General features: G+C 38.3%; 1 protein-coding gene across 1 annotated transcript in view; it reads left to right on the forward strand.

Annotated features, from left to right (window-relative positions):
- The first annotated feature begins 416 nt into the window (after nt 1–416).
- Nucleotides 417–20,738, forward strand: part of SOHLH2 (spermatogenesis and oogenesis specific basic helix-loop-helix 2) — a 139,731-nt gene continuing 119,409 nt past the window's right edge. The window contains exons 1-4 of the mRNA XM_087436194.1: nt 417–551; nt 2,097–2,176; nt 14,952–15,062; nt 15,145–15,185. Coding sequence (XP_087292320.1) covers nt 469–551; nt 2,097–2,176; nt 14,952–15,062; nt 15,145–15,185 — 315 coding nt within the window. The 5' untranslated portion in view covers nt 417–468. The remainder of the gene's footprint in view (nt 552–2,096; nt 2,177–14,951; nt 15,063–15,144; nt 15,186–20,738) is intronic.

Here is a 20,738-nt window from a genome sequence, read left to right on the forward strand (position 1 = left end):
AGTGAACAGTGGGGCATGGGTCAGTGTTTAAGAAAGCTACAAACGCCAGCAGTTCTCGACCCCCTTACACTCCGCCATGCAGCCCATGCACGTCACCCCTCGCCATCCTGAGCAAGGCTTGCCCCCTCCACCAGTTTGGAAAAAGGAATAGACAGCAGCCTTCGGGACTTGCGAGGCGCTGTTCTCGAGGACCTGCTCCTGGGCTAGAAAGCCCTCCTCCCGTTTTCGCGGCACTCGGAGGCCCCGCCGGTCTGCCGCCCCTACCCGCCCGGATGGCCCTCCCCTGACCCCCGGGCGACGCCCTGTGACGTCATCGCGAGGCGCCGGGAGCCGGCGACTGTGACTCCGTTCGCCATGGTGATGGCTCGTGACAATGCTTTCTCCTTCCCGGCCTCTGGGTGTTCCTTCAGGTTCTTGTGTTCTAAGCCGTGTGAGGGGAAGGGCGTGGGAAGTCTCTGATCTGACACTATGGAGGGAGGAAGGGGCGACACCTTCGAGGGTGTAAGCACAGAGCGCCTTAAACAGCAGTTACTGCAAGAAATCCACAGGAAGTGAGTTGGCGGGCGGCGCGCGGGCTGCCGCGCCTGGTGTGGGGTCCGCGTCCGCGCCGCCCGAGGGCCGCGCCAGTGAGCGCCTGCCGTGCAGGGCTGAAGCCGCCGAGTGATGCGACGCCGGCTGTGTGGTTAATACCCGGCAGATCTGGCGACGTCTAAAAACAGTGTTTTATAGGAAAGATTGATTCATTTGCCTCTGATTAATCAGGCATTTGGTATTATAGACAGGATTTGAGGTAGGGTGTTCTGCCTTTAGGAGCAGATCAAGTGGAGTTTATTGTGTGCATATACATAATGCTAAAATATGTGTTTGGTCTTGATGTACCATTAAATTTAGGTTTTCTATTTCAAATTCCAAAGGTTTCGTTTAAATATGCTTCTCTTTCATCCCTTTAGAAGAACTTAACAAATGGTGACGTTTTGTAAAAATGATGTCCTGCCTATATGCTTTTTAGAATAGTATTAGTGCTTTGTATTAAATCTTTGAAATATTTTAAGATACATAACATTTTAGTACAATATGTTTTAAGATAACATTTTTTTAAGATACCGCAGCCCCACCTGCAGGCCCCCTGAGAATTAGACTCTGCTGTGTGTCCCTATAGCTTCCTGTGCTTTCCTCTGTTGTAGCTCCAATCACACTATTTTAATTGCTTGGTTATTTCTTGGTCTTGTAGTAAACTATAATCATTCAGAGGACAGGTTCTGTATTCCCTGAGGCAGGAGAGGATAAGAGCCAAGTACTTGATAAAGAAATCCTGCATTAAGTCACATCCCAGCTCTTATCACAGAGTAACTACCTGATCTTGGGCAAGTTAATGAACCTCTTTAAGCCTCAGTTTTCTCCACTCCAAGATTGGTGTACAAATCATTTTCTCATACCCTGTGTGGTTGTGGCCAGGATTGGGTCAAATGTGTATAAAGCACATTGGCCTGTAGTAATTCAGTGGAAGTTAGCTGCTGCTACTGCTGTTATTCTATTCACTTATTCATTGTAGTATCTTCAGCACTTAGCACAACGCCTTGAACATAATAGGCATTCAAAAATATGTATTGAATAAATGATTCTGTCATCCTCATATTTTGATAATTAATGTGCTATTTTCTGATATTCTAAGCAGATAATCTCTGGAATGCTATTGGGGGTGGGTATTTTTTTAAGTTAGCGTTTCTTTTTTCTTCTTTCTTTCAAGGCTGTCAGTTGTTACCTGTTGCCCTGGCTATTCCTGTCTATAATAATTTACGGCTCATTTGCTGGGCTTTGAGAAACAAAGACAACCAGATTCTTGGGATCATATTTAAAGTTAAAAGTAAAGGGTTTCTAGTGGTTGCCTGGGGAGGTTTGAGCTTTAGTGCATATTAACGTCCTTCTGGAACTGGGTAATCGGAAGCCGTTATTTGTCTAATTCCTGATTCTCAACCATGCCTTCAATAAGTGATGTTTCATAAATTGTTCTTGAAGTAGAGGTGGATTAGTATGTATTATTTTTCTCATCTTATTTTTTAGTTGAATCATAATTAACAGATTATTTTTAAAAATAGGGATCTAGTGCAACTCTCAGTACTTGAAATAAGACACAAGATAGCGGAACTGGAAGCCAAACTCAATACTGACGATGAAGGTATATAAGTAAATATTTTTATATGTGACTCCTGTATAATTATTGTTCATTTTACCAAGATACCTATAGTGCATTAAACTACATGTATGGAATAATAGTACCAAGATTTCAGTATTACTTTTGGGCAGCATTAATAATAATTTATTATGGAGGCTTTTAAAACTGATATTTCAGAGTGTCATAGCTGTTACTCTCTAATTATTTACCTACTTATGAGTTCAAAATGTTCATTTATCGGGGCCAGCCCCGTGGCTTAGCAGTTAAGTGCGTGCGCTCCGCTACTGGCGGCCTGAGTTCAGATCCTGGGCGCGCACCGACCCACCGCCTCTCCGGCCGTGCTGAGGCGGCGTCCCACATACAGCAACTAGAAGGATGTCCAACTATGACATACAACTATCTACTGGGGCTTTGGGGAAAACAAAAAAATAGATGTTAGCTCAGAGCTGGTCTTCCTCAGCAAAAAGAGGAGGATTAGCATGGATGTTAGCTCAGGGCTGATCTTCCTCACAAAAAGAAAAACAAAAAAACCCCAAAATGTTCATTTATCAATTAGCTAAACCTTAGTTACATGACATCAATACATTATTTCCTTAGTAAATAAAATATCACAACTTTTCTATTTAAGTCATATCCTTCATATCTTAACTTCTGGATTTTGGGGTATAACTTTAAAATCCTTATCTAGGTTTTGGCTATTTGTTTGTGTTGGAAGAATGTGTGTGTGTGTGTGGGGGGGGAACAAGTGTTGCACAAACACACACACACCCCCATATATCCTTAAAATGTATAAGGTATGCAAAATGTTAATTCATTCCAAAGATATTGATTGAAGTCTTGCCATATGTCAACACTTTGAATGGAAGACCTTTCTTTTCCCTGTTCCAAAGAGGTTCATTGACTATTGGGAGAAACTAAATTAAATATGTCAAACTACGGGCTGGCCCCGTGGCTTAGCGGTTAAGTGCGCGCGCTCCGCTGCTGGCGGCCGGGGTTCGGATCCTGGGCGCGCACCGATGCACCGCTTCTCTGGCCATGCTGAGGCCGTGTCCCACATACAGCAACTAGAAGGATGTGCAACTATGACATACAACTATCTATCTACCGGGGCTTTGGGGAGAAAAAGGGAAAAGAGGAGGAGGATTGGCAATAGATGTTAGCTCAGGGCTGGTCTTCCTCAGCAAAAGAGGAGGATTGGCATGGATGTTAGCTCAGGGCTGATCTTCCTCAAAAAAAAAAAAAAGAAAAAAAAATATGAATATAGGAAATGATATAAGTTCTGCATAAGGAAAAATGGAAACTCAGGTAAGGGGAACCTAACACAATTCGGATGAGGGCATCGAGACAGCCTTTCCAGAGGAGGCAGAGCTTGAACTCAATGCTAAGGAACAGTAGGAGTTTATTAGGGTTATTGGGGTGGGCTTTGGTTCTTAAACACATTTATTCTTCTCTCTTTTTCTGTTTGGGAAGCCATGAACAAAAAGGATTAGTAACCATATGAGAAGTAAAATGCTGCTTTTCATAAGTACCCACTGCTCTGTTAAAGCTTGATTGGAGAACACTGCTTCGTCCCAAGGCTAAAGTAGCTTCCTATGTCTCCATATCTATATCTTGGTTATAACTGGCTCTATGGGGGCAGACTGTGAGTACACTTACCAAGCAGTTGCACTGGCAAGGCTAGCTGGGATTTCTTCATCTATCTAGTTACAGACAATCCAGGTCATGCTCGTAGATACACATGCAGTGCAATAACTATACCCACTAGTAAAATCTAAGCCCAACAAGTTGTATTATCAACAACTCTTCTCATGGGGAGGAGCTGGAATGTTGGTATAAAGAGAAAAGGTAAAATGGTAAGTGAGAAAGTTCTTTCCTTTCCCAAGGTAAAGGACAGAAACGTTTACCCTTTCCTTAACATTAACTAAGGCCAGGAACTGTGTCAGGTGAGGTGGTGATTATTATTCCCGTTTATGGAAAAATGAAATTTAGGAATTGAAATAACTTGCTAAGGTCACATAGCCAGGGAGTGGCAGAGCCATGATTTCATCCTAGATCACCTGTTTACCACTACCACTAGTGCTATGACAACTGCTGTCTACCACGTCAGCACTCAACAGTTCTGGTTATCTACCACTGCATAGCAAACCACCCTCTAGCTTAGGGGCTGAAATAACAAATTCTCTCCCACAATTCTGTGGGTTGACTGGGTTGCCTGGGAGGTTCTTAATTGGGATCTCTCATGTATTGCAGTCAGATGTTGTCTGGGGCTCAGTCATCTGAAGGTTCAACGGCCTGGACATTCCAGGATGACTCACATGGCTGGCATCTGATGCTGGCTCTTGGCTGGGAGCCTAGCTGGGACTGCCTATCATAAATGCCTACACATGGCTCATGTAGTTTTTGCTTCTCACAGCTTGGTGCCTGGGTTCCTAGAGGATGTATCCTGAGAACAAGCATTCCAAAAGGCACAAGTGACAGAAACTGCCAGGCTAGTTAACGACTACTCCCAGAACTGACACACTGTCATTTCCACTATATTCTATTGGTCAAAACAGTCACAGATTCAAGAGGATGGAGAAGTGAACTCTACTTGTCAAGGTCACGTTACAGAAGAACATGTGGGATGAGATACGATATTGCAGTCATCTTTGGAAAAGGCAGTCTGCCACAGGGAGCATTAAACATAATGCCATTTGAGGAGAACCCTTAAGTAATTGATAAAGATGGAACCTATATTGTAATGAGAATGTGACAGGAAATGAGATTAAGGTTTATGAAAAAGACAAATGAAGAATAGTCTTTAATATGATGCTAATGAATTTGTATTTATGCTGAAGGCAATGGGGCAATATTAAAGGAGGTTTAAAATAAATTTATTGTTGTTTTAACATTACAAAAGAAATACATGCACAAGTAACAACTATGGGCACATCTGTTTCTGTAATTCCTTCACACTTCCCACTCTTTCCCCAAATCTCTACCACCTTTCTCCTCATTTTCATTCTCAGCTAATAGCTTACCTTCCTCTTTCAAAGAGAAAAGAGAAGCAATCAGAAGAGGATTTCCACATGTTTCTACCAAGAAGGCTACCCACCCAACTGCATCTTTGCACATCCTCCTCCTACCCTCCTGTTCCTCTTCATGTTCTGTCCTTAATCTTATCTAAAGTTAACCCCTCCACTTGTGCAGTAGATCCCATCTGCTCTCACCTACTCAAGGATATCACTCCAGCGATTGTCCTCAGTCTTTTCTGCACCATCTGTTTTTCCTGCTCCACTGGATCATTCCCAACAGCATACAAACATGCTGAATTTATTTTATCTAGAAAACAAATCACAAACCTCCTTTAGCCCCACATTTCCCTTTCTACTGTCATCCCTTTTGACTGCTCCATGTACAGCAAAACTCTTCAAAAGAGTAGTTTTCTATTTCTACTCTTTTCTGTTTCTTGTTTAATCTATCTGGCTTGTAACTGGATTAATTTTTAGGAAAACACAACCAACTTCAAGGAGCTTTGCATTTCCATAGTGGCCACTTGAAGCCCTTTATGATTTGTAGGGAACTATATACAGAAAAAGTGGTTTATGTTTTAATTAAATCTGAATTTCATTATCTTAAAGCTCAACCACCAAACAAAGAACAGGAAAGAAAATGTTCAGGAGACTTTTTTAAAAAGTAAGAAGAGTATTTGTGTAGAGCTTTAAGTGCATTTTAAAAAATGGAAACCTCACAACAACCCTCAGAAAAAAGTATTATTACCCCTTTCTACAGATGAAAAAACTGAGACTCAGAGGGGTTCTAAATGGCTTTCTCAAGGCTACAGAGGTGGTGAGTGACAGATCTGGAATTTGAATCCAAGCATTCTGGCGTCAAATCCCACACTCATAGCCTTTACTTCTTTCCATCTATTAAGCTTATGTTTGCTTCTCATTTTTTTTCGTGTAGAGAATAGAACTTCAGTTTATTGAGCGTCTGTGACATTTGCTTGTCTAGGGATAGAAATGGGCTGTATTTGCCCAGCACAAGCCTGATTGTCTCATTCACTCTTGAACTCACTCCAATTAGAAGTTTTGCCTCTAATCAACTAAAACTGCTCTTGTCGAGGTCACCAGTGCCTTCCAGTTTGCTAAATCCAAAGTCAATTCTCAGGCCTTAACTTACTTAGCAGCATTGCCACAATTGATCACCCTCGTCCTTGAAACCCTTTGCTCCCTTGGCTTCTGGGACACCACATGCTCTTGGTTTTCTTCATACCTAGTGGTACTCCTCATTCTCTTCATCTTCCTGATTTCTAAAAACTTGTAGTGCCCCAGTGCTCAGTCCTCTGATTTTTCTTCTATAAATGCACTCACTACTTAGGTGATCTTTTCTGGTCATATGGTATTAAATACCTTAGTACATTGACAACACACAAATTTACATCTCCATCCTGGACCTCTTTTGAGTTACTTTGAGTCTTCATTTATAGGCTGGTTTCTCTCCCCAAACCCCTTTGGCTATTAATTCATATATTAATAAATCAAACATTTTTTTAACTTGTTAAATGCTAAAAAATGTTTTGATAAAATTCAATTTGTGTCCCTTATTTTAAAACAAAGAATACTCCTATTTATCTCAAACTGGCATAATACTTAATGATGAAACATCAGAGGCATTCCCATTCCTGGGGAAAAAATGTGCCTGCTGCCAACATTGAAATTTAATAATGTTTTGAAAGTTGTAGTCAAGCAATAAAATATGAAACAGAAATAAGAGTTAGAGCTATTAGGATGACAAAGTTATTATAATTTTTCAGATTTTATAATTTGATATCTGGAACTTTCCAGAGTATCAGTTGAAAAACTAGTATATTAGTAAAGAATTAGAAAATGGGTGGATACAATAATGGAAGAAATGTTTATTTTTAAAAAAAAGCACCAGCAATAACTAGTTAGAAAATAGGGGTTTTAAATGATCACACCCACAATTCCGGTCCAAATCATAAAATATCTGACAATATCCTTGATAAGAAATGTTCAGGACCTATCTGAAGAGATCACAGAAGACTATCCTATAAGGAGTAATAACAGTTCAGCCAGAATTCTCACCTTATTCAACATAAGAGATTTCATACCTGAGAGAAACACGACAATAAAATGAAATTGGGAAAGTTTGCAGCCTTGGCACGTACTTTGCTGAGCTGCTGAGACTCTTATTGGTGGGTGACACACCGAACACCAAAAAAAGTCATTGTGAACCTTCTTATAAAGTTAATGAGCTAAATTCTTAAGTTTATTTCTTATTTCGGGAAATTTCTACTGGAGGGACATTATGTGAGTTAATATGTAACAGCTTCGGCTCTGCTCAAGTCTCTGAGTATCTGAGAACCTATACCAGAAAGAGAAAAAAATGCTAGAAGTTAGCCTGTGTAAAGAGCATAGGCCTTAGAATCAGAAGGCCCCAGGGCTTAAAACTTAACTGTGGAATTTAAATGTGTAACTTTGAATAATTTGCTTAAAGTCCTCTTGGTCTCAATTTCCCTGTCTGTAAATAGGTGAAAATACATAAGCCATAGCGTTGTTTGAGGAATAAATATGTAATATGTAGAGATTCTTACTATCTTCATTATTAAGTTTTTTTGTTTTTGTGTGTGTGTGTGAGGAGAATCGGCCCTGAGCTAACATCTGCCAATCCTCCTCTTTTTTTGCTGAGGAAGACTGGCCGTGGGCTAACATCCATGCCCATCTTCCTCCACTTTATATGGGACGCCGCCACAGCATGGCTTGCCAAGCAGTGCGTCGGTGCACGCCCCGACCCGAACCGGCCGCAGCTGAGGGTGCGCACTTAACCGCTTGCGCCACCGGGCGGGCCCCCATTATTAAGATTTTAATAAGAAGAGGGACATATACTTTTCCTATATGGGAGAAGTGGATATTATAAATATGCTCATTCTCATCAAATTAATTTATCGATATGTAATTTTTATTAAAACACACATGTTTTTTCTTAACTTGAATAATTTATTCTAAAGTTAACTGGATTAATAAATAGACAGGGATAATTAATAAGAAATTGTGAGGGGATGGGACTCTACAAGATGTAATAAAGCTATAATCATTAAAACTGGAAACAAATCAATAGAACAGAATAGATAGTGTATTAGTTTGCTACAGCTTCCATAACAAAGTACCACTGACAGGGTGGGTTAAACCATAGAAACTTAATTTCTCACAGTTCTGGAGACTAGAAGTCCAAGATCAAGATATTGGCTGGGTTGGTTTCTTCTGAGGCCTCTCTCCTTGGCTTGTAGCAGGCCATCTTCTTCCCGTGTCTTCACGTGGTTTTCCTTCTATACGTGTTTGTGTCCAGATCTCTTTTTCTTATAAGGAGACCAGTCATTATTGGATTAGGGCCAACCACTATGACCTCGTTTTACCTTCATTATCTCTTTAAAGGCCCTATCTCTAAATACAGTCACATTCTGAGCACTGGGGTTTAGGACTTCAACATACGAATTTAGGGGGAGGGAGAGGTGGGGCACAACTCAGCCCATATCAGATAGAAAAAAAAAACCAGATTCTAGTTTATCAAAACCATGTTATAATGCTGTGAAATGCAGGGCCAGGTTATTGTTAAGTTAATTTTTTAAAAAATCTTTTCAGTTAGTCTTTCAGTTATCTACGAAAAAAAGGAGAAAACCATTTTCATTTATGAGACTGTGGGAAATAGATTATTACAAACAAAATCTGCACCATATGTTGAAGTAGGAAAGTAGCAAATGATCATTGTTTTAGTCTGCTCAGGCTGCCATAAAAAAATACCATAGATTGGGTGACTTAAACAACAGAAACTTATTTTCTCATAGTTCTGGAGGCAGGGAAATCTAAGATGATGGTGCCAGCTGATTTGGTTCCTAGTGAGTGCCTGCTTCCTGTCTTGCAGAGGCCACCTTCTCATTGTGTTCTCACACGGCAGAGAGAGCGAGCTCTGGTGTCTCTTCCTTCTCTTATAAGGGCACCAGCCCTATAGAATCAGGACCCTACTCTTATGACCTGGTTTAACCTTTATCACTTCCTCATAGGCCCTACCTCTAAATAAAGTCATATGGGGGTTCAGGCTTCAACATATGAATTTTAGGGGGACACAAACATTCAGTCCATAACAATCATAAAGCTGTCACTTTCTAATTACTATCTGCCCCTCTTATCACCACCAAGAAATAAGAACTTTAGCCTGCCTACCGAGGTTTGGAAAAGAGCTTCTGGGAAGAGAACTGAAACCAAGGAGCCAATTACTCATAATGTTTTATTGGAATTTGTGTCATCACATGAACTTTTAAAGGAGCTAAAGGAGAAGTGATGAATTATTCAATAAGTTCTGTTTGGAAAATTGGTATAATATTTAGAAAACAAAATTCCTTTAGATCTTCACTCTATACTTAATTCTAAAACCTTCCAGGGCCAGCCCCATGGCTTAGCGGTTAAGTGCGAGCACTCCACTGCTGGCGGACCGGGTTTGGATCCCGGGCGTGCACCGACGCACCGCTTCTCCGGCCATGCTGAGGCTGCATCCCACATACAGCAACTAGAAGGATGTGCAACTATGACATACAACTATCTACTGGGGCTTTGGGGGGAAAAATAAATAAATAAATAAAATTATAAAAAAAATAAATAAAACCTTCCAGATGGATTATAGAGTTAAATATGAAAAAAATTAAACAAGAAAATATAGATGAATATATATCTGTTTATATATAAAGAAGGTCTTTAAGAACAATAAAAGAAATCACGGAGGAAAATGTATTTAGGTTTGACTTCAGAAAAAATAGTTTACCTTTGATTTAAAAAAAAAAAGACCAATATGAGAGGTCAAACAGCAATCTGGGAAAGATATTAGTAGCCAAGATGATGGACAAAAGGTCTATATTTTCACTACATCTATATTCTCTGCAATTCAGTTAGAAAACACTGAGTTCCCAGTACTAGATAAATATGAGTGGGACATAGAGACAATTGATGAGCATGGAAAAATATCCAACTTATTCTTTTAGTCAAGGTAATTTGAATTGAATTAAAACAGATACAATTTGTTGCCTATTGAAGAAGTAGAGATTTTTTTTAAGTAGAGATTATTAATTTATTTAATCTTTATTATGCTAAGTAACTGTATTTTTTTTTTTTTGTGAAGAAGATCAGTCCTGAGCTAACATCCGATGCCAATTCTCCTCTTTTTCACTGAGGAAGATTGGCCCTGGGCTAATATCCACTCCCTTCTTCTTCTACTTTATATGGGATGCCACCGCAGCATGGATTGACAAGCAGTGCGTCGGTCAGAGCCTGGGATCCAAACTTGCAAACCCCTGCCGAACCCAGCCGCTGCAGCGGAGCACGCGCACTTAACCACTGCGCCGCCAGGCCGGCCCTGAGATTTTTTTTTTTTTAAAGTGAAATGGGAACATTGTACATTACTGGTAGCAGTGCAGCACTATCCTTTTGGAAAGCAATTTTGCAGTCAATTTCTTATGATGATGATGACGATGATGAAAATGATAATGACAACAACTAACTTTTATAGCATTTTCTGTGTGTCCTGCACTGTTCTAAGCATTTTACATGTTTTAATTAATACTCCCAATATCCTATAAGGTAGGAACTTTAATTATCCTTATTTTACAGATGAGAAATTGAGGCACAGAAAAGGTAACTTGCTCAAGATCACATAAATAAGCTAGTAATTGGTGGAGACATGACTCAAAACCACTAGTCCTACCTTGGGGATTTTTTCCTCATTAAGTCTTCTGAAAATTTGGTGGGGGGGCAAATTTACCCATAAGAGATACTATTTGCACCATTGTGTCCCCTCCTTTTTTGACACATTGGCATTTTTTTTCATGCTGTTCTCTCTGTTTGAATATCCTTTCTCACCTTCTCTGGTTTGAAACAGGTGTCATTTCCCCCAGCAGCATTGCCTGACCCCGTTCAGTCTTGATCTTCCCATCTCTCATTCCCTTCTGCCACCTTCCTGATTGGATGTCCTATGTGTTCCATAGCATCCACTTAACCAAATTTTTTCTCAAATGTTCTGGCTACTTGTCTTTCCCTGCACACTTGTCCTACTGCTGATTTGACAGCAGGGACGGTGTTTATTTTATTTTTGTAGCCCTAGTGCCTAGTACAATGCCACATATTAGGCTTTTTCCTTTCCTTGTTAACATTTTCTTATTTTACAAAATCTTTTCAAATTAACAGAACTTCATCATTGTAATCATTATAAATATAGTGAATAACACAATTAAACATGATTGAGTTATTAAAGTCCACGTAGGATCAAGTTTCAACCAATTTAAATGTATTCTTTTTAACACTTTAAAATGTATTATTTGGCATTATTATTCAGTGGGGCTTTGTTCTTTTGTTTGTTGTTGTTAATATGCTATCTCACTTTGGCAAAAAAAAAAAGAATCCATATCTAAAAGATAGGACTCCACCTAGTTTTCTCTTGCTTAATGAACTTCCCCTTCCAAGGTCAATTCATAAGACTGACCATGAATCAAACTTCTAGAATTTTTCAATTTTGGGTTTGATTTTGCTTTTCATGGTACTGATTTTAGCCAAGATCTCTCTTTGAGATTGCAAAGCAATTTGATTTTTCCTTTAAAAAAGTACAGTGCTTGATTTTTTGTTTGTTTTTAGAGTTACTACGGGAGAAATGGTTTCATGGAGTTATTGCTTAGAGTATTTTTCCCCCAACAGACACAAATGTTTCTGCTAAATTTTTATCCTCATAATCTATATTTTAAATAATGGCTTATTATCACTGTATCTTAGACTTTGAAAGGTTAGCTGCTGTTGTGCTCAAGGTCAGGGATCATCTTTTTTGGTGTCAAGTTTATTGTGGCTGACTCAGAGACAATACCACATCTCTTACTTGGATTGGTTTCAGATGGCTTTGGACTTCCCTAAGTATCAAGATTATTCCAAAAACTCACTACAGTATTTTTAACTGCCAATCTTATTTCCAATTGAAAACATAATTTAAACATTATTGCATTTTAAAGACAGATGAAGAACGATGCAAAAATTACAAACCTTAGAATTTTCAGTACTTTTGGGTTATCATAGAACAAAGTGTCATAGGGAAAGTAAAACCTAGTGTGGTCCTTTTTTAGAAAAAGAAAACAGTTGATAAATTGACCTGATTTCTGGGAGCCAATGCTATTTTGTGAAAAAAAATTATTAATCTCCAGTTTTGTGGGCCTCCATCCACTTGCTAAGGAGTTAGAAATTCCAGCACATTTACTTTGGTATTAGCCATATAAATCAGTGATGGCTGTGGATTTTGGTAATTTATATAGTCTTAATTTTTATGCAATTGAATATTAATTAATTAGTTAAAGCGTACACATTATCTTACAAGGGTTAGGGACATAAGTGACCTGAAACAAGTCAACAGTATTGATTTAGCTGTTTGATAGCTCTATCTTGTCTTTTTTTCACAGTTCAACAACAGCAACTGATCAGCTGGACCCAGTTAGTTAAGGTCTCTTAAGATTTTTCTAAAGTAGATTCTTTTGTTTTATGTGTATCCCTCCTCATAGTAAGATTAAAACAGCAATGAATGCATACTCATGTCAACTTGGACAATGTGGTAATAATTAGTACAGGTAGGATAGATTAGATGTAGATATGAACTATTTGCAAAAACGTCAAACAAAGGTATTCCAAATTAACTCTGGAAACCAGTCTCAATGATTGCCCATAGCCTAGATAGCTTAACAAGAGTTTATTCTGTGCTCTGTACTGATTAGTTTGTATTCTTTATTAGGAAAGTTGACCCGGAACTAGTTATGCTCGTTTCCCAGCTGCCTCCGGCTGACTTATCTATTAGGCACAGCAGGCACATTATGAAGGACCCATGATACTCTTAGGGGCCCGTGAAATGTTTTAATTTCTTTTAAAATCAGAAGGAAAAAATGGATATGATCCAGCCTGGACTATATTTGTCTTTATATTAACACAGTAGTAAAATAGAATTTTAAATATTTTTTTATGGAGGAAGGGGTCCACGAAGGTAAAAGTGCCTAGGGCCCCGTGAAAGTCACAATGCACACCTGCAGCTACATAAGACTATCTTCTTCCCATTGTCTATAGATGCTACTGTTTAAAATTTTCTCCTTTAATTCAACAGTCCATATGCTTTTCTCTTTGTTTTTTTGTCCTCTGCAATTCAGAGCTGTCTGTGTACATTGAAGGAATTACACGTTGGAGTTTGGGTTTTGAGTGTATACGTTGGAGATCAGTTCACTACATTGGGGAACACGAATATTGACATCATTACCTCCAAGGCCCTGTACTCACTAACATTACTACATCATAGTATACTGTTAGGCTTATCCATATTTGATGATCTTTAGATTAATAACATTTTAAAGTAAAATAGGGTCAAACGTAAACTACACTCAGATGTGCTAAAAATAAATTGGATTCCTAATTTTTTGGTAACTGTTCTCATCTTGCTTGAAGCCCCCATTCCCATGGTGGAGAAAGGAGTCCGATTACAAAGACACTTCAGCTAGCCAGTTATAAAGATAATTCTCTCTATTTGGGCTTAGTGGTATCTTTCAGATAAATGTTCAGTCCCTCAGAGCTTCTCCTTTCTTCTTATTCCCTAAAGCATTTGGATTAATGACTTTAAACTTCCCTTGGAGAGGGTATTCCTGCCCCTTTCTTTGGTAGACTCTGTTCACTTAGAGATGAGGGGGGTAAGGAGACATGTGGCAGGTCAAGGAGGTTGGCAGTGGTGAGGGCTAATACTCTTTCTGCTTAGACTCCTCCATCAACTATTATGTAGCAGAAGTCGCCTATATATGTAAAGAACATTTAAAGTTTAGAAATAAGCCATCTTTTTTCTCTCTACAAAGTGTGATTTTCAAGACTCAAAAAAATTAGCTTGGGGACTTGAATCTGAAAATGATATTTTAATTTTAGGCTGTATTTTCTTCCTCTCTTAGAGCAATAGGACACATGTTTTGGCCTTAATAGCCAAAGAGGGTTAGTAAAAGAAACACGCTTAAGGATAAGAGAAGATGCCTGAATAAGTAGCCCAATGTAAACAGTGTTATCATAGCATAGTGGTAAGAGGATAGGCTTTCAAGTTAGATAAAACAGGGGTGAAACCCCAGTTCCCCCATTTATTAGCTCTGTCATCTTAAGAATGTTATTTAACATCTCTGAGACTTGGTTTCCTCATCTGTAAAATGGGTAATTAAGTTTTTTAAAACGACTGTTAAGTTAGCTAATATATGTAAAGTATTGTATACTTTACACATAACAAACATGTAAGTGGTAGTAATTAAACGGACTTCAGAATTCTTTTGCAAAGGAAAAAAAATAAACTTGACATTGAATAGGAGGCTAGTGCTGTTTGGGTTGTTATATATGGATATTTCAAGTTCCAAGGAAAGAGACATGTTCCTGATATTCCCCCTAATAGAATTCCTTATAAAGATACGTGAGGAAAGAAAGAACAGAAGAAGGTAGGGAGTAAGGGAGTCCAGGAATCACAGAAGTCAGTGAGGTCTGCCTGTGTGGTAATCCAACTGTGAGTCCAGTCTCTGTGCTCTGAAAGAGCCTGTCTAACATAGAAACGCACACTGAAAAATCAGTTCCCTCTAGTTCATCGGTATTGCTAATAAAATCAAGTACAGTAGCAGAGTAAGATTGAACTGATTCATGTTATTTTAATGAATAAATGAGAGGTGGTGAGGTGATCTTGATTTTCCCCCCTCTGCACTCAGGTGGTGAGTGGAAAACTCGATATGAGACACAGCTTAAACTGAATGATCAACTGCGAAAGCAAATTGTTTATCTCAAAGAGAAAATGGAAAAACTCCGTGGAAACCCTTCAGGTACAGAAGGAACTATATATATGTTTTATATGTTGAGTTAAAACTGATGAAATATCAATTCTTCATATTTGCTTTATTGTAGATATACTATCTTCTATTCGTGTGTATGAACAAATGCCAGTGGTAAGTAAAAGATGGGTAAACAAAAAGAATAATTAAAGGAAAGTATGTACATTCTTCCCCCAGAGAGGTTCCAAAGAAAAGTTTAAAGACTGTGGCAAGGTCCAAATAAAATATTTGTTCAGTGGAGCTCTTCCTAGGATGTGAGGAATCCTGTAACAAGGCCTTCACCTTAAATCGCCCCATTATAAATCTGGGCAGAGATCCTCTCACAGGTGCAAAGTGGAATAAAAAGAATCTTAATAGTCAGGCTGGGTGGAAATAGAATGTGTCTATTCCTTGCAACCCAAAGGAAACTATTTAACACACAAATACGTGTCTTATACCTATCTAAAAACATTTCCATTCTAGTTCCTCTGGAATACATATACACACATATGCATATATGCACACACATACATTCACATACACACACACGTATAATATGTATAAAATCCAACAACAGAGAACCCATAAATTTTCCCTATAATATGAAACCTCACTGGGCCACTCCACTTACTTTTTCTTTTGGTTGTCCTAGTTATATTTTTCCTCCTTTGAGAGTTAATTTTAATCCCTGATAAGTTAGTTAAATTTATGTGTTTTATACTATACAAGGCACATTCATTTGTTTTGTAGTCATTCAAATATTTATCTTTTAAAATGTAGAGAAGGCTCAAAGCATTACTTATACTGGGTCCAGAATATGCTTAGAAATAGCCTTTTCCTCAGAACTCTTGCTGAATTTTTATTTCAAGAATACTCACAAAAACCTGGAAATCTTATAAAAAATAAAATGTACTTTATATGAAAATGAAAATTCAATAGTTAAATTGGCAGGACTTAACATTACACTAATAATAATAATTTGCCCTTAATTAAATGTATATAGTATGCAAATTAATTTCATGTCCATTATCTCAGCTTCCAACAACCTCGTGAGATAAAATTTAATATTATTCCTTTTGATACATGTGACACTAAGCTTAAAGAGATTCAGGGATTTGCTCAGAAGCACGCCGTCTGGAAATATAGAGCCAGATTCTCTCCCTCTAAAAAAACCTTTGCCCATTTGACTACACCATGCTGCGCCAACAGCCCTTCTCTCCTGCTTATCAGAAATAACGTGTTGTTTACCAGCTGTAGGTAGAGCACTAAGCTGACTGCTGTATTCACAGGTCCTGAGAACCAGAGCGTTTTTGGAGATTGCTTTTTGAATAACTGCAAATCTTCAGTGAAAGATATAGAAAGATCTTGTATTTTTGTTAATAATGAATCAGGGGAAGAAATAAGCCTTTTTCCACACCTCTTTGTTATTTTTTATTTTCAACCCAGAAACACCTTTATTTCTATGTGCGGAAAGTCAGGAAAATAACATTTATTTTGTTTTGTTTTTTAATTGAAAAATTGTAGTTTTTTTTTTCGTCTGCCATGGAGTCATATCCCCATCTTGTGGTATTTAGAAATTGCTGCAAGGGCTATTTTATGCTTAATGTTTCTTAATATAGGTAGAATTTTAATACTACCTATAGAATATAAAATACTACCTACAGAATATAAAACATTCTGGCTGCTTCCTTCTAGATAACCCACCCCCAGTCCTAGCTGAAGAAATTGAGTATCACTGGCCTCAGTGCTGGTGTGACACAGTAAAATACTTTATAGTAGATCTAAGAAGCATTTAGTCAGTTTTCTGTCACCTCAGGCTCTGTAACATGTTCATGTTGGCAAAAAATATATTTATTTCCTTTGATGAGTTTGTGTTATTTTTGAAGAAAATGTGGTTCTCTAAGAGGTTTAGATCTGGAGGCAAAGAATTAAATTTCTCTTCAGTAAAGGACTAAAGAAATAGAAGAACTAAGAGTGGGGCCACATACCAGGAACAAAGGAAAGATAATGAAAGTTCAGGCTCTTGAGGAACTGGTCCTCTCCATTCTCTGGGCAGATGCCCTGCATGAGTGTTTGGGTTTTCTTACACAGTGGAATCCAGGAGGGTTTTTCGGAACAGCAGGGGTGAAGAGTCTAGCCAGGGACTTGGTGATGGAAGCTGCCAGCTACTGAGCAAAAAGTACTAGGATCCAAGAATCCCATATGCAGTCAAGAAATCTCTCTCATCCAAGGACAAAAGACGTATTGTCTTATTCTTTATATAAAAGTATTCGTGAAACTCAGACATGTACTATTTGTGTAATGCAAACACTTCTGGTTTTCTAGGACTTAAATTAGTTGTTTTTGTGGGATAGAGTATAAATTCAAACCCTGTTTGTAAATTTACTGAATTCTTTATCCTTGTTGTAGATTGTATAGTCTTTGGGAGTAACCTATACAGACATACTTAAGAAATTGATGTCAGATAGTTTGAATACTAATTTTGAGTAACTTCAGATTACAGGTTTGCTAGTGGGCAACAAAAGGGATGAACACTAATTTTTAACCAAAGTATGTGTAATATTTGAAAATGTTATGAAATTGAAAAAGAAATATGAAATGTTAAGTTATTTTCAACCTGGATCACTAAAGTGGACTAGATTTTAATATTTTAGAAAAAACTATTCACTTAAGTGAGAGTGAGGTTCTAGTCCTTGTTCTGATACAGACTAGCTTCAATCCTTCAACCTTTTTGAAGATTACTTTTCTTATCTGAAGGTAGTATGATTAGATCACCTTTAAAGTAGCGTTCAGTGGTAAAATTAGTTAAAATCTAATTTTAGCAAGATGAAACCAACAGTTAAGGGTTACATTTCGCTGCCTGTAAGAGAAAGGCTTAAACAAGTAAGTTGTTGTTTTCTTTCATGTAACAGAAAGTGTTAGAGGTATGCAGTCCAGGGTTGGTGCAGGGGCTCTGTAATCCCCTCAGGAATCCAGGCTCCTCCTGACTTTCGCTCTGCCATCCTTTAATGAGTGGCTTTTGTTTCTATGCTCACAAGATGGCTGCTTCCTCTTCTCACTTGCTTCACATTCCCATTCAAAGAAAGAAGTAGCAGAAGGGCAAAGGGCAAAGGTGAAGACTAGTCAAATCTGCTTCCTTTCAAAGAGCTTTCCAATGTGCTGCACCCAGCAATCTCCCTTTACATCTCATTGGTTAGAACTGTATCAGATGGCCCCCTGTATTTGCAAGAAAGGCTGAGAAATGTAGTGTTTTACTGAGCACAGTAGGAAGAAGGGGAGAATGGATGCAATTAGTGCTATCTGTGATAAAGTCATTTAAAATGAATACCATTTTATTTTAAAGTAATATGTATTTATTTAATATTAGTTGGAAAATAAAAGACAAAGAAAAATAATATTAAGTCAAACATATCACTGACTTCATTTTTAGTAAATTTTTATGTGCATATATATTGATTAAAAAGAACAGGTCAATAAATAAATCAGCCAAAAAAAAAAAGAACAAACAAACGACTGCACTTTAAAAAAATATGTAATTGTAACCTTACTTCATGGACAATTTTGTATTCTATACTAATCATGGAGAATTAAATCAATTATTTCTTATATTTTCTTCAGGTACATTTTTAAGGGCTATATTATATCCCATTGCATTGGATTATTAATGTTCAATTACTTTTCCCTATAGTTGAGTATTTTAGGTTATTTCTGTTTTTAATTTTAAATAAAACCAAACACACAAAGAATAATATGGCAAACAATATATTCTAGTATTAGCAAATCTTCAGATTTTTGTCACTTTTTGACTTCAATGTTTTAATGAAAACAATTTATAGACAGAGTTGAGGTCCCTTTTGTTCCTCTCCCTGTATCCTTCCGTTTACTTCCTCTTTATAGGCAAGACTATCATGGATTTGGTATACATCATTCCGGTTTATTTTTTTTTTATTTTTTATTTTTTTAAAGATTTTATTTATTTATTTATTTTCCCCCCAAAGCCCCAGTGGATAGTTGTATGTCATAGCTGCACATCCTTCTAGTTGCTGTATGTGGGACACAGCCTCAGCATGGCTGGAGAAGCAGTGCGTTGGGGCGCGCCCAGGATCTGAACCCGGGCCACCAGCAGCGGAGCGCAAGCACCTAACCACTAAGCCACAGGGCCAGCCCATTCCAGTTTATTTTTAAATACCTTTCTACATATGTTGTGTCTAAAAATGCAAATAAAAATATTATACTGTACATATCATTCTTTTTTTTTTTAATAATTTTATTTATTTATTTATTTTATTCCCCCAAAGCCCCAGTAGATAGTTGTATGTCATAGCTGCATATCCTTCTAGTTGCTGTATGTGGGACGCGGCCTCAGCATGGCGGGAGAAGCGGTGCGTCGGTGCACACCCGGGATCCGAACCCGGGCCGCCAGCAGCAGAGCGCACGCACTTAACCGCTAAGCCACGGGGCCGGCCCTATATCATTCTTTTATTTGTTTTTTTATTCTATCCATTTTTTTTTTTTAAATGATGGCTTCTTTTTTTTATAATTTTATTTATTTATTTTTCCCCCAAAGCGCCAGTAGATAGTTGTATGTCATAGCTGCACATCCTTCTAGTTGCTGTATGTGGGACGCGGCCTCAGCGTGGCGGGAGAAGCGGTGCGTCGGTGCGTGCCCGGGATCCGAACCCGGGCCGCCAGCAGCGGAGCGCGCGCACTTAACCGCTAAGCCACAGGGCCGGCCCAATCCACGTTAATACTTAAAGATCTAATGAATTTTATCTGCTGTATAGTCTTCCATTGTATGTATATATCCTAATTTATTTATTTATTCCCCTCTTTATGTATGTTGAGGATTTTTCAAAATCTCCCCATGACAAACATTGTCATAGGGAACATCCTTATACGTGTCTCCTGCTACAAAGCGTTCCTCTGGGGTTGGCTAACTTTTCTGTAGAGGGCTAGATAGTAAATATTTTTGGCCTCACAGGCCATACTATCTCTGTTGCACTTCTCAACTCTGCTGTTGTAGTGCAAAAGGAGCCACAGACAATACCTAAATGAACAGATGGGGCTGTATTTGAACAAATCTTGGCTTACAAAAACAGGCCGTGGCTGGATTTGGTCTTCAGGCTGAAATAATTTGCTGGCCTTTGCTTTGGGGCAGTGGTCTTCAAGTTCGGTAGGCAACAGACTTACCTAGGGAACTTCATACACACACAAAGGCCAGGCCCTGTTCTTTAACCAGCTTGTCACCTCTGTGTTCTGTATTATCTCTCCAGGTAATTTGGATACACACCAAAGTTTGAGAATCACTGCTCTAGCACACATATACTTAGAGTATGATGAAATATGTACATTTTCAAATTTTCAAATAATGATAAAGTCTCTCTAGATCAGTATATCTAAAGGGATGCCCTAGGTTTACCGTTCTTTCAGTATATTTGGAATAAGAGAGGTGATGGGAGATGAGGCTGGAAATATAGGCAGGGACTAGATAATAAAGGACTTTGTATCCATGTTAGGGAGTGTGAACCTTTTTTATATGTGATAGAAAGCTGTTGAAGTACTTTATAGAGAGTTTGAAAACCTCTTTTCTCCCCCCATGGAGAAAGGATTCCCTGAGGTGGATGAGACTCGAGGCAGGGAAACCAGTTAAGATGCTGTAGTCCAGGTAAGGAAAGGTGAGTTTTTTAG

This window comes from Ceratotherium simum, chromosome 10 (genome assembly GCF_057802395.1).
Source record: "Ceratotherium simum simum isolate JZ-2026a chromosome 10, ASM5780239v1, whole genome shotgun sequence".
In the NCBI taxonomy this organism is placed as follows: Eukaryota; Metazoa; Chordata; class Mammalia; order Perissodactyla; family Rhinocerotidae; genus Ceratotherium; species Ceratotherium simum.